At 43.7% G+C, this 14980-nt stretch overlaps 1 protein-coding gene across 1 annotated transcript; it reads right to left on the minus strand.

The window, feature by feature from the left end:
• Nucleotides 1–8432: 8432 nt before the first annotated feature.
• sowahb (sosondowah ankyrin repeat domain family member B) lies at nucleotides 8433–14052 on the minus strand. The gene has a single exon (XM_078236301.1). The coding sequence runs from the start codon at nucleotides 14050–14052 to the stop codon at nucleotides 11920–11922; it is 2133 nt and encodes a 710-aa protein (XP_078092427.1). The 3' UTR covers nucleotides 8433–11919.
• Nucleotides 14053–14980: the final 928 nt, after the last annotated feature.

The following is a 14980-nucleotide window of genomic DNA, read 5'->3' on the forward strand; positions in this document are numbered from 1 at the left end:
CTGCAATAATTTTCTTTTATCCAGTGTATTCTTCTTGTGTGAGTCTACACAGCGGATATTGCCATTTATTCTATCATGGTGTCTGTCATTCTTAATTCAATCACATCCTCTTCAGAGCGCCACACAAATATATTTTCTTGCAGGAGGTGCTGAATAAAGAGCAGGAACTGGAACACACTCCAATGGTCATTCTGTTTCCCAGAAATCGATCAGAGAAGCCACAAGCTGAGAATGACAGAGGGAGAAAAGAAGAACAATAGAAACTGGGATGATTTGAAAGTTCGCAAGTGCCTTGGAGAAAAAAGAACATTATCCTCATTTGTATTAAAATTGCATAAACTAGAATATGTGCATCAGGATGTAAGTAAGAGTGAGAACACGCAGAAAGCATAGCTCTTTGATATTGTGGAGTCCAAATGTGTTGACTCCTGATACCCAAATGTTAAGCAGCCAACGGAAATCCCAAAATAAATCTCCCAGATTCACTAAGGCCAGCCATCCCTGCACCAGTGAGCCAATAATCCCAATAACAAAGCCATTAAAGAGGGAGCATGTCGGTGAGAGATGCTTCTAATGATCCTATCAAAACAAGGATTGAGGTTGTATTCAATCTGGACTCGGGTAGCATTACTGCATCAGATTAGAGAATTCTTAGCTGGGTGGAATTGGAAATTCCCACTTCATTTATTATATTGTTCCCAGTGAGCCAAGGCTAATAAACAGTGCCTGGTCTACCAAATTGCAATATGCTGCATGACAATTTCGGAATTTTTAAGATGGATGCATGTATGGGAATTGTCAGAAGTTTAAAAACCCATCCTTTCAATGTGTGGCCACCACAGCTCTTGCAGAAGTCTCTCAAACATCATGAACAAATCCTACCCATAGTAAAAGGGTTTGCTTCTCTTGTTAAACACTGTTTTTTTATTTTTTTTATTCATGACACAAGTAGGCTTACGTTAACACTGCAATTAAGTTACTGTGAAAATCCCATTGTTGCCACACTCTGGCACCTTTTTGGACACATTGAGGGAGAATTTAGCATAGCCAATCCACCTAACTAGCACGTCTTTCGGACTGTGGGAGGAAACCAGAGCACACGGAGGAAACCCATGCAGACACGGGGAGAACGTGCAAACTCCATGCAGACAGTGACCCAAACCGGGAATCAAACCCGGGCCCATGGTGCCGTGAGGTAGCAATGTTAACCACTGTGCTACAGTTGCTGCTCAGGTCAGTGTTAATAATTGTCCTTTATGCCTGCTACTGATTGAAAGTTCCTTCATTGTTAATTTGGTAAATGAATGTGACTCACGAGGACATGACATCAGCAGCAATAGGTGAAGTGGGCTGGGGACCATTAAATGGACTTGGGATGAGCAAAAGCTGAGTGCAGATTAATCATTTGGACAGTATCTTTAATGTCAACTCTGAGAATAAAAACAGTCTCTGTAACAGCTGCGATAATGATTTTCATGAGTGCCAGAACTATTCCAGAAATCTCGGCATCAAAATCCTGAGAAAAATTACTGCGAGAAAAGAAGAATATTATGCCAAAGAAAGAAGCTGCTCCAAGGCTGTGAAGTTAGATCAATTCTGGGGTTTTGCTCAGTTTACCTTTGGGAGGCTGCAGGCCTCTCCCAGGGAGATTAAATAGCTTGGGTTATGATAGAACAGATTGTACGTGCTTTGTGGAAGGAATAGGTCTGAAGGGGCCAAGTTAACTTTATTGTTCCATGTTTTCTTATATTACAAATCATTAATGGTAAGGACAACGTGGCCTGTGGTTAGGGTAGATTTCTTCACTTTTAGATAGCCTGCTTTGAAAAATATAATTATGATGATGAATGTATGATTCTGATTCTCTGCCATTAAATTACTTAATAAATGACACAACGTCCATTGTAAGTAACGATGGTACAGAAAACATACATATATTGAATAACAAGCAATAAAAAGAGCACTATCTTCACCTTTACTGGACTTCGACAACATTCCATTTTAAAAATGTTACTCAATATACATTCCTAAAATGGTTACAGGTACTGAGTCTAATTCAGCAATGTTTATAAATATAGTGAAAGATGCCAATGCTTTCAGACTGTTCTTTTCAATTATTTTAAGAGATGTTACTTTCCATAAAGCCCTTTTTATATGAACATATAGAGTCATAGAGATTTACAGAATGGAAACAGGCCCTTCAGCCCAATTTGTCCATGCTGCCCCTTTTTTTAACCACTAGTCCCAATTGCCCGCGTTTGGCCCATATCCCTCTATATCCATCTTACCCATGTAACTGTCTAAACGCCTTTTTAAAGACATAATTGTACCCGCCTCTACTACTACCTCTGGCAGTTTGTTCCAGACACTCATCACCTTCTGTGTGAAACAAATTGCCCTTCTGGACGCTTTTGTATCTCTGCCCTCTCACCTTAAACCTATGTGCTCTAATTTTAGACTCCCCTGCCTTTGGGAAAAGATATTGACTATCTAGCTGATCTATGCCCCTCGTTATTTTGTAGACCTCTATAAGATCACCCTAAGCTTCCTACACTCCAGAGAAAAAAGTCCCAGTCTATCCAACCTCTCCTTATAACTCAAACCAGCAAGTCCCGATAGCGTCCTAGTAAATCTTTGCTGTATTCTTTCAAGTTTAATAATATCCTTTTTATAATGAACATATATATGAACATACAAATTAGGAGAATGAGTAGGACATTTGGCCTCTTGAATGTGCTCTGCCGTACAATAAGTTTATGGCTGATCTGATTGTGGCATCAATTCCACATTCTGTCTACTCTCGATAACCTTTGACTCCCCTGTTGTAATGTAATTATTAACAACACAAGTTTCTTCTCATGATCACATACATGCATTGATCATACATTGATCAGCCTGTAAGTGTAACTCTTGGTTGCCTATCAGGAGACATGTAAGTGTGGGACCTGACAAGTTATCCCTTCCAATCTTACTGACACCTCTAAGGAGCTCTCTGCTTCCCATTAGAACCAGTTTAATGGAGGTTAGATCAAGTACTCGGTGGTGGGAAGGAAATTCAAATTTGGCATCGCACTAGTTTGTTGCGCAACAAAAAATGAATATTATAATTTTTGGTGATGCTTTGCGTTTCTTTGATCAGCTGGGGAAAGGAATTCTTCTTCACTCTTTTTCTGCATTGAGTGTCTGGTAAAGAGAAAAGGTGCCAAAACGCACCGGGACCAGCAGAAAACAAATGCAGTAGGTTTCTGGCACAGAAATTTAGGTCAGAGCTAGAAACACCAGAGGATTGGCGACAGGCAATTTATGTACAGGCAGGGTTGAGTGTAAAGTGACTAGAGGAAAAGTTAAGGAGGGAAGTTAGGGTGACCAGATTTTCAGAAGTCAAAACAGGCCACATTGGGAAGGCGGAGCTCTGTTATGATTGACATGTTGGACAACCACTGGCAGGAGTCTGGGGGCGGGGCAGGTGATGGTAGGAGGTCATGTGATAACAATGGCATTAACACTAAACAGTAATGTATTCATAGAATCCGTACAGTGCAGAAAGTGAAAAGCCACAGCCAGGTTATCTGTGAGTGGCCCACAAGCACTTACCTGCTGGAGCTGGCAGCCCTCACCTCACTTTAGCTGCCATGTTTAAATTTAAATAGCTGCCAAATTGGAGCAACAAAGTCTCACTTAAATATGTTAATCACAGACTTGCCTCTTCAGAGCAAATTATTTGGATCCCCAAAGGATGTAATTCTTGGACTTCAGAAGTGGAGCTGAAGGTTTTCTGGAGGAACAGTCAGGGTGCGAGAAAGTAATGGTTTTAATTGGGAATGGAGCATCAGAAGTGAAGCTGAGGACATGGTTGAGCAGATCGATAGCTGCAGAAATGTCATGGTGATTGGAGAGCCAAAGGCTGGACAGTTGGGATTTCGAAAATGCAGTTTTAATTAAATGGGGAGTATTTTTTTCCCCCAGAGTGGACACAGACAGAGATAGGGTCGGGATGTGACTGGACAGCGATGCAAGGAAATGATCTTTGAGATAGCCTCGTTTGATTGATCCGATAGGAGCAACAAGCCGGTAGCTCGGATTATGAATTGGATAGTTTACTTGGAGGGAGAGATGAAAGGAGGATAAGAAGAAAGTGAACTGAGAGGAGAGAGGGCACGATGAATTGAGATATAAATTGAAATAATCAAGTGTGAGAAGTAATCAGTACAGCAGCTGTTGGAGGAAAGCAGTGAAGATATTTTAATGAGAAAATCTTGATGTTGCTTGGATGGGTGACAAAGAATGAGAATTTTAAATGAGCTGCAAGGAGATGGAAGAAGGTGAGATGTTCAAAGGAAGAGAAAGTGCCAGAAGAGTATAGAGAGCAAGCTGTGATTTAATGATAAGAGGCACATCACCACAGTGGCAATCTGGGCAAGGCATGGGGTGGAAGGTATAGCCAGACAGAGAGTTTTCATTTAGGGGGAAGCTGTCATCATCCCTCAGACAGGCTTCCACCAAGGCCATGATTTCAATGCAAATGTGCCCAATGAACTCTGGTTGACAAGTGCCTTGTTCACATATGAACAGATATTCTGTCAGGAGATCCAGAGAGAGGCGATGAGAACTGACCTGCTGGCAGAATCCATAGGGCCTTTACTGGGAGTGGTGAACTAGACAGGATGGGGATTGGCAAGATTAGCCCCCAGTGGGTGCACTGGGCTGGAATGTTAGTGAGAGAGTAAGTTGGAGTTGCTGGTAAGGAGACAACAATGAATGTTTCAACGGGCTCTTTGGAGAAGGCCAAGAAAGGGACAGTGGGAATTGCAGGCTTATCCAAGGGGAAATCAAACCCAGGAAAGTGGCAGGATAGAAGAAAGGTTGAGGAGTGCTTTAGAGTTGGCATACAGATTTGGGAGGGTAGAGTATGCAGAAATAAAGGAGGCATGATGACAGGAGAGAGAGGTCTGGGGAAGGTAAAGAAAAAAATAAAAATGGGGAGAGAAAAGTATTGAAAATAGAAGTGATGGGCTCGAATACAGAGCAGCTGCCCAAATGTGATGTGAAGAGACACAGGGGAAACTTGAGTTACATCAGTCTGTTTATGTACCAATTACTCAGATACATATATCCTGAACAGGGAATAGGAAGCAGATTATAAGAAGGCATCAAGAGTTAAAAGCAGAGGTTCCACGGTGAGGTAACATTGATATAGGTAAGATGGAGTAGGCATAGAGTATCAAAAGGTGTTAATAAAGTTCAGACACAGGGACAGCAGGAGAGGGAAGTCCAGTAGTTAATTAAACATGACGTACTGATGGAGGTATGAAAATCAAGGGGCTGTGCAGAATTGGGTTGTGGCAGAAAAAAACAATGGCGTGGGTGGAGAAATGTGTGTCATCCCAGGAAGGTGAATCATTGGCCAGGAACCATCCTGTAGTTGAAGCTGCAAAACCAGTCGAACCAGGGGGCTGATCACAGGTTCAGCAGGGAATAATGGCAGTGAGAGAGAGAGCTGTAGGCTGCAAAATTATTTCAAAGTGTACAACTTTGATTCATATAGATACTTTAACATCGCAAAATTTGACACTAGGTGATATTAAGGTAGAAGACCAAAAGGTTGGTTTAAGAGCTATGTTTTGAGGAGCGTCTTAAAAGAGGAAGAGATATGGAGAGTTTAGGGAGGGATTTAGAGCATGGATCTTGGCTGCTGAAGGTATGTCCAGCTATTGTGGAACAGTTAAAATCGAAGATGCTCAAGAGGCTAGATTGGAGGAGCACATACGTCTTTGAGGCTCACGGGCTTGGAGGAGATTACAGAGATAGGGAGGGCTGGACCATGGAGGCATTTGAAAACAAAGATGAATTTTTAAAAATCAAGAATTGCTTAACCTGGAAGCAATGTAGGTCAGCAAGGACAGGGACAGTGGGTGAAGAGGATATGAGGTGAGAAGGACACAGGCAGCAAAGTTTCTGCAGATGAGGTTAAGTTTACAGAAACATAGAAACTAGGAGCAGATGCAGGGTAGAATATGGGAGGCCAGCCAGGAGTGCATCGGAATTGTCCAGTCCAGAGGTTACAAAGTCATTGGTGAGAGTTTCAGCAGCAGATGAGCTAGGCCAGGGGTGGAGTCAGGTGATGGCAAAGAGGTGATGGCCATCACGTGGTCAGACATTCATCCCGGGGTCAATATGACAGCAAGTGAAGAGCAGCCTGTTTGAACCTCAGATACTGATAGAGGAATGGGGATCTTCTGGTCATGCCACTGTAAATGGGTCTTCCTGTTGTTCACACCCTCCCCTGCCAGGGAACCTGCGTTGGGGAGGTTAGCCTTAGCAGAATCAGGAGATCCCACTGGCAGGAATGGCTGGGAAATTCTGCCCAATGGCTTTGGTTTTCCCAATGTTTACTTGGAAGAAATTTTAGATCATCCAGTACTGGATGCCAAACAACTTGTCTGACAATTTGGAGCGGAGGAATCAAAGGCAGGTTGTGACGAGATAGAGTTGGGTGTTGTCAGCATATATGTGAAAAATGACATTGAGGGTGGAATTTTCCACTCTGCCAGCAGTGGGAATCATGGCAAGCAGTGGCACTTAATTTGATGACAAAAAAATCTGTTTCCAGACACCAGGGTAAACTATTGGAATTCTGTTCTCTTGACTTTCAAGGCGGATTAAATCCAAGTCGAGCTTCTGGCTGGGATTTTCCAGGCCCATTTGACGTGCACAAATCCCATTATGGCCACTGACTCTTATGAGAGGGCCATGACAGGATTTGCACCGGGGAGATCTCAGAATGAAACCTTCTCCACCCTCTGCCCACAACGTAATCAGGTTCACGCACAATAAAATTTATATAATTTAGCATGAGTGTAGTGCCACACAACACAATGGAACATACCCTCAATTTGAAGGTGGGGGGTTTGTCTTCACAAATACTGTCCAGTGGCAACTCCTACTGATACTGTCATGGACAGATGCATCTCTGGCAGGCAGGATGTTGAGGATGAGATCAAGTATGTTTGTCCCTCTTGTTGGTTTCCTCACCACTGTTGCAGGCCCAGTCTAGCAGCTATGTCCTTTATTTTCGGTCAGCTTGGTCTGTAATGGTGCTACTGAGCCACCCTTGATGATGGACATTGAAATCCCCCACCCGTGAGTACATTCTGCATCCTTGCCACCCTCATTGCTTTCTCCAAGTGTTGTTCGACATGGAGGAGTACTGATTCATCAGGGAGGCAGTGCGTGGTAATCAGTAGGAGGTTTCTTTGCCCATTTTTGACCTGGTGTCATGAGACTTCATGGGATCCAGAGTCGATATTGAGGGTTCACAGGGCAACTCTCTCCTGACCTTATACCACTGTGTCACCTCCTCTGCTGGGTCTCTCCCTCTGGTGGGACAGGACATACCCAGGGATGGTGGTGCCTGGGATATTATCTGTAATATAATGACTCAGTGAGTATGACTATGTCAGGCTATTGCAGGCACAGACCCCAGGGCTGAATCTGCCGGTGTTTCCAGTGCCTAGGTTGATGCCATGTTTCACTTGTCTAGTTTCATTCCTTATCCAATTTTCTCAAGCAGTTTGATACAACTGAGTAGCTTTGCTAAACCATTTCAGGGGGCATTTATAAGTCAACCATATTGCTGTGGATCTGGAGTCACATGTTGGCAGATTTCCTTCCCTAAAGGGCATTAGAGAAACAGATGGGTATTTTTTACAACAATGGTTTTTTAATGGTCATCATTCGACTTTTACTTCCAGATTTTTATTGAATTCTAACTCCACCATCTGCCTCCCTAGCGGGATTTGAACTCAGGTCCCGTGGGTCTCTGGATTACTAGCCCAATGACAAAAGCAGTACATCACCACCTCCCATAAATGCACTGGTTATGCTGCCAAACAATTTGCATTGTCATGTACGGTTGAAATAATTAATTTGTTGTACAATAACTAATCAATAAACTACTCTCTTCCAATTGGAAATGAATGGACTTGAAGTTGTACTTTTTGTTGGTAATTATATAATTTAAACATAATTAACACTTTAATTTACTTTGACAAAGGATCATCTGGACTCGAAACGTCAGCTCTTTTCTCTCTTTACAGATGCTGTCAGACCTGCTGAGATTTTCCAGCATTTCCTCTTTTCCTTAATTTACTAAATAGTCGCCCCTCTCTAAGAAATTTCTTTTACAAAAGGAAGGGACGCCGGTTTTCTTTTAAGTGATTTTCCATTGTTGTCCTGCTGCAACATCCTGTTGAAATTCTTTCTATTTGCAAACAAAATCTTGGCCGGTCTCTTTCTTAAAATCAGACACAGACACTGAGATATTGCCATGGTTCTGACATTATGCTGCCTCACAGATCCAGCACGACAGGAAATAATTAAAATTGTACATTCAGTGTTCAATGGCACATACTATGCACACATATACAAATCTTATAGTATAAATTTTATTATCATGCATTCAGTTTTTGGAATTATGAGTCAAGCACAGAAGGACTGAAAAAATATATTCTGTAATATTGATCTTTTACATTCATGAAATCATACATTCCTGAGGAGTGTAGTTATACAGTGCTGGCACAGAGATATATTCCAGGATTGTAGTCACAGTGCTGGTATACACAGATATACTCCGGGATTGTAGTCACAATGCTGGGGTACACAGATATACTCAAGGATTGTAGCCAGTACTGGTGTACACAGATATACCCAAGGAGTATTGTCACAGTTCTGTGTACATAAATATACTCAAGAAATGTAATTACATGATTAGTGTCCACAACAATGCTTGAGGTGTATGGTCACAGTTGCTAGTTTACACAGATATATTCCGTAAATATTACTGAAGACTTATGCTCCAGAACTAGCCATGCCCCAGCCATGTTGTTCCAGTACAGCTACAACACTGGCAAATACTAAGGAACATGGCAAATTGCCCAGGTATGTCCTATGCACAAAAACAGGATAAATCCAACCTGACCATTACCATCCCATCAGTTTACTCTCGATCATCAGTAAAGTGATTGAAAAAGTCATCAAAGTGCTATCAAGTACACTTACTCAGCAATAACCTGCTCACGGAGGCTCAATTTGGGTTCCGCCAGGGCCACTCAGCTCCTGACCTCATTATAGTCTTTGTTCAAACATGGACAAAAGAGCTGGATTCCAGAGATGAAGTGGGTGACAGCCCTTGACATCAAGGCAGCATGTGACTGATAATGGCATCAAGGAGCCCTAGCAAAACTGAAATCAATGGGAATCAGGGGAAAAACTCTCACTCATGGAGTCATACCTGGCACAAAGGAAGATGATTCTGATGGTTAGAGGTCAATCATCTCAGCTTCAGGACATCAGTGCAGGAGTTCCACAGGGTAGTGCCCTCGGCCCAACCACCTTTAGCTGCTTCATCGAAGGTCTTTCTTCCATCGTACGGTCAGAAGTGGGGATGTTTGCCAATGACTGCACAATGTTCAGTACCATTAGCACTCTTCAGATACAGAAGCAGTCCAAGTTCAAATGCAGCAAGACCTGGACAATATCCAGGTGTGGGCTGACAAATGGCAAGTAACATGTGTGCTATACAAGTGCCAGGCAATGACCATCTCCAATAAAAGAGAATTTAACCATCACCCCTTGACGTTCAATGGCATTATCATCACTGAATCCCCCACTGTCAACATCCTAGGAGTTATTGACCAGAAACTGAACTGGATTAGCCATATAAATACTGTGGCTACAAGAGCAGGTCAAAGGCTAGGAATCCTGCAGTATCTCACCTCCTGATTCCCCAAATACTGTCCATCATATACAAGGCATAAGTCAGCAGTGTGATGAAATAGTCTCCACTTTCCTGGAAGGGTGTATCTCCAACAACACTCAAGATGTTCAACACCATCCAGGAAAAAGCAGCCCGCTTGATTGCTACCCCTTCCACAAACAGTCAATCTCTCCACCACTGATGTGCAGTAGTAGCATTGTGTACTATCTATAATGTGCACTGCAGGAACACGAGGCTCCTTAGGCAGCACCTTCCAAACCCACGACCACTACCATCTAGAAGGACAAGGGTAGCAGATATCTGAGAACACCACCACCTGGAGGTTCCCCTCCAAGTCACTCCCCATCCTGACTTGTATATATATCACCATTCCTTCACTGTTGTTTCACTGTCAAACTCTTGCAATTCTCTCCCTAACAGCACTGTGGATGTATCTACACCTCAGGGACTGCAGCGGTTCAAGAAAGCAGCTCACCACCACCTTCTCAAGGGTTGCTCGGGATGGGCAATAAATGCTGGCCTAGCCAGTGATGCCTACATCCCGTAAATGAATTTAAAAAATATACTCCAGAAATATAATCACAGTACTGTTGCACACAGATATCTTTGAGGGGTATAATCATAATGCTGTTGTACACAGAAACACCCCAGAAATGTAATCACAGTGCTGAAGAACATATATCCTAGAGTTTAGTCACAACGCTGATGCACACAGATTGACCTGAGGAGTGAAGTCACATTAGTGATGTTGATAAACTGAGAAATATAGTTGCAGTGCTGATGTAACCTATTGATCTTCGTACACAGTAACTACCAGCATCAAGTTCAATACGTAATCATGACCAGACCCACTGAAAGTGTGCAAACGATCGTGGCAAAAATTGCCTGATGTTTTGTGGGGAATATTGCTGGCTAATGTGTATTAGTCACCCTTATTACAAAATTTAATTTTTAGTTCCTTCTGAGTTTATGGGAAGTCTCCCTTTCTCTTCTAATTTTTTCCAGCCGTCTTATTTACCTTCCTCAGTTTATTTCCTTTCTAATATTCCCGGCTCCAGTAGATTGAATTTTGCTCAGAACGTTGGCGGGAATTCCTGATCTCCCGACATGCCACACAATCCTGAATGTCCACCCGCAGCATGCTGCAGAGTTTGAGAATACTTCAATAACAGGAACATCAGATACCAAAGCATCAGGAAACAGCAAGTTTGTAGTGGCCCTGGCCATGACAAATCGTATGCACAGTTATTGGTGTTCAAAACTGGAGAACAAAAGTGCCACAACTTACATATAAAATGACAGCTGGGTTGACTGAATTTCTAGATCCTAAAAGTGAAAACGGCAGACACACTTGATCTAAGGAAGAGGGAAGGAAATTCCTTCTCCTTATCACTATCAGCGACTGCTGAGGTAAACTGCATTGATTTCAGGAGAAACAGCTCTGATGCTCTCCACAATCAGATTAATGACATTTACGGTTCAAGGCTTCACATGAAGGAGGACTTGGTGAGTTACTAGAAAATGGGCAGCATCTCTGTAAATGCACCCCAGTAGGAACCAAGCACACTGCCAACAGAGATGGTTTGAAAGTTGTGGGAACTTTACACAGATAAAAATAAATTAGAATAGAACTTACGGAGGTGAGGAGAATTTTTTTTATCTCAGAGAGGGTCGTGAGATTTCCTCAAAAGCCGTGGAATCCCTTATAATATTCTTACGGCAGAGCTAGATAAATTCTTGCTTAACAAGGAGGTGAAAGGTTATTGGGAGAGGGTAGGCAGAAATGTGGGGTTGAGATTACAATCAGATCAGCCAAGATCTTACTGAATGGTGGAGCAGGCTCGAGGAGCCAAGTGGCCTCGTATGTTTGTAAATAACTTTTGTGGCTTTAAGTACAATTTCAAGTTACAGCAGGCATTGAGAGAAAACTCAATCTTTACTGCTGCGATTGATGGCATAATCTGAACTCTTCACTTGAGGTACAGCTTAACAATATCAGACCCAGTTGCAATGTATCAATTAAAAATATATAAATTACTTTGAAGAATGTTACCACAATGAATAAATGCGTTAAATACAGCACAGATCCAGCAGCTAGATTCCCATTTCTGATACGAATTATGAAATATATTAAAAGTTATGCTTCAGTCTTGTTCATTATCCTCAATTATTGTATGAGGGCGATCAGAGTCCCAATGCATGAGGTTGTGAAGAACCCGTGGAGATTTGAGAAGAGCAGTGAACGATGTTTTTCTACTTATGGCAGGAGACAATCCTTGCTTGTTGTTCTTTGCTGGAAATGTGCTGTTGTTCTCAGAATGCATTGCACATTTATGTGCAGGAGCACCCAACATCTGGCACACATCCTTAGGAGATTCACTGTTCAGGTACTGCCAAGGTTTCTTACCACTGTGGTCCCTTAAATTAACATTTGCTTGATATTTCTTCACTAAGTATTGAATGATTTTCAATTGTTCATGGATAACAGCTATGTGTAAAGGAGTGTACCCACAGGTAGATTTAATGTTTACATTTAGTTTAACTTTCATTTTGCTTGCACCATTAATAAAGCGAGAGAGCGCACGGTGATTGCCATGTTTTGCTATCCAGTGAAGCACTGTGTAGCCAGAAATAAAATCCTTCTTCATGGCAAAGTTAGGGTCTTTGCAGAATAAAGCATAAGCCTGTTCAAACCTGCCAACAGCTGTCTTCACCACCCATTCATGCTCCGTAGGATCGAGTAAAGGTTTTTCTGATGCACCCTCAGTTTTTAATGGATCCTCATTTCTGCACTCGTTGTGACTCTCTGTCTGGGCTAAACTTACTGGCTGATCATTTTTGTGCCGAACTGTTTCTCTGTCAACTATTTTCGGAGTAGTTGATTTGTTACTGACTAATGGAACTGTTGGCATTTTGTGAGGAAGTCCATTACTCTTAATAATATTTTTAAGAGAAGGTTTGCGTATTTTGGGCAATATACTTTGCCCTTTAGAATGCCATTTATTACCCAGTGGCTGCCCACCTCCAGCAGATGCCCGACTTTGCTGCTGTGACAGCTTTCTCTGATTCTTTTGAACGCATTCTTCTGTATTTATTGCTGAATTTACAAGCACTTTGGTGTCACTCTCGGTTGGTAATCCTGGTGATATTTTCTGTACTTTGTCAGTACTTCCACGTTTCTTTGATGATAAAGGGTTCTGCCAGTGGTTGATCATTTTGTTCTGCTGAGTAGTTGCACTGCTCTGCCTCTGCTCTCTCGGAAAACGTTTTTCTGACTTCTGTGCAAAATTCTCCGGCGGATTCTGCTCGCAATTCAATTGCAAGTTTTCAGTGACAGGTGCATCAGAAATGACCACGGAATTGTACTCCGGGGTTGGTCTATGGAGGGGTTCTCCCTGCCCTTTACACTTAGCACCAGAGGGAGGAGGGGTGAGATGAGAAATGTTGGGCGAGGCTGTGGAATTGCTGCTGCCTTTGCTGTCTCCATTAAATACTCTCACATTGTCACCAGTGCAATGGCTTGGAGATACAGGACCTCTTCTGTTTTTGCTTTGAAGATTTGTAGATTTCTGCTCTGTTGATTTACAAAGAGCGGGTCCACCCCGTCTGTTGATCACTCCCCTCGAATCCCTCTGTCGAACGGCTTGGTCCACATTGGCTCTTTTGGCATCTTCCCTTGTCGGCTCAGGTTGTGAGGGACAACCTTCGCGCACTGAGGTGCATCCATTCGCTTCCTCGGCGCGGTTTCCACCTCGCAATGCAGTGACTAATGCCACCTTACCCTCCTGCACAGCGCCGGCGGGACGTTTTGCAAACTTGTTGGGAGCAGCTTTCTCCTGGGCTGTGGCGGGACGGTGAGCATTGCTGCCTCTCGGTGCTACTGCTGCCTCCTGCTGCCTTTGCCGAGGCCGGAGCGGACTCTCTGACAGCTGTCCAGCAGCAGCAGCAGGCGGCAGCTGGGTGCACTGAGCTGCCCTCTGCCTCTCCTTCTCTTCCCTGACCGGGCGGGCAGGCGGGACGGCGTCGCCCGAAGTGTCAATCTCTTCGGGGAGCAGTTCCACATACCTTTTCTTCAGGACGATGTACTTGTCGCCGCCTTCCAGCTTCACCACAGCGAGCGAGTTGACAAACTTCTTGAACAGTTCGCGGCTCTGCGGCTGCCGCTCGGGGTCCCTGAGGAAGCGGTTGAAGTGAGCAGTCAGCTCCACATTCCTCACCTTCCCGCGGTGGAGCAGCAGGAAATCCAGAACGGCCTCCTGATTGAAGGTGGCGGCCATGGCTGGCGGACTGTCACTGCTCGCCCCCTCCCCCTCCTCCTCCCGGCCGCTGTGGAGGTCCCGGGAGCCGCTCCGCCGACACTGCCGCTCCCCCGCGGCGCTCCCCACCTGCCCGCTCACCTGGGCTTAGCCCGCCCCCTGCAGCGGCGCCCATTGGCTGCCGGCGCTGAGCGACGTCACGGCGCTGTCTCTGATTGGGCAATCCGGCTGTCACTCCACATTCCGGATTGTAAACACTCTGCACCGCACCAGGTAACTCGCAAAAGTCCAATCAAAGTCCGGCACTCCACCCAAACACAACACGAAAGGACATTGTGTAAGGGAAAGGTTTAAAAGTTGTACTCGCACCACTCTGCAGTCTGGTTGTGAAAGAATGAGAGGCAGAACTGAATGTATACAGAATATTTTACATGTGCCTCAGTTTTTATAGAATCCCTACAGTGCAGAAGGAGACCATTCGACCCATGGAGACCGCACCGACAGCAATCCCACCCAGTCCCTATCCCCATGCATCCATCCTGCTAATAATCCCCCGACACTAAGGAGCAATTTAGCTACTGGAGCACAGTAATGTCAACTTCGAATGATCATATAAAGTACTTGTATAAATTTTATGAATAAAGTATATTTTTTGGAAAAAAGATATTAGTGGACCAGTTGGGTTTCTACCAGTCAGACAAATCCAAGGTCACTTTTGCTGCTAGCAGCTTTTTATTTCCAGTTTCATTTATTTGACTAAATGCACACAGATCCTTGAGGTGGTGGTTTGCCACAGACACTTTGTCTACAGAAACTAAACTAGATAATGGCCACTTGAGAATGTGTGAATGGCCTTTTTCCTGCACCAAGGTACAATAACCACACCCATTGTTGGCATGCATTTGGAGACAAACCTCCTGCTGAGGGCGAGATATAACCACATTGAGGT

The sequence above is a fragment of the Mustelus asterias genome, chromosome 1 (assembly GCF_964213995.1).
Source record: "Mustelus asterias chromosome 1, sMusAst1.hap1.1, whole genome shotgun sequence".
Taxonomy (NCBI): domain Eukaryota; kingdom Metazoa; phylum Chordata; class Chondrichthyes; order Carcharhiniformes; family Triakidae; genus Mustelus; species Mustelus asterias.

What these genes read in the sequence shown, in the direction of transcription:
- sowahb (XM_078236301.1), bottom strand. Translation starts at nt 14,052, where the DNA reads ATGGCCGCCACCTTCAATCAGGAGGCCGTTCTGGATTTCCTGCTGCTC.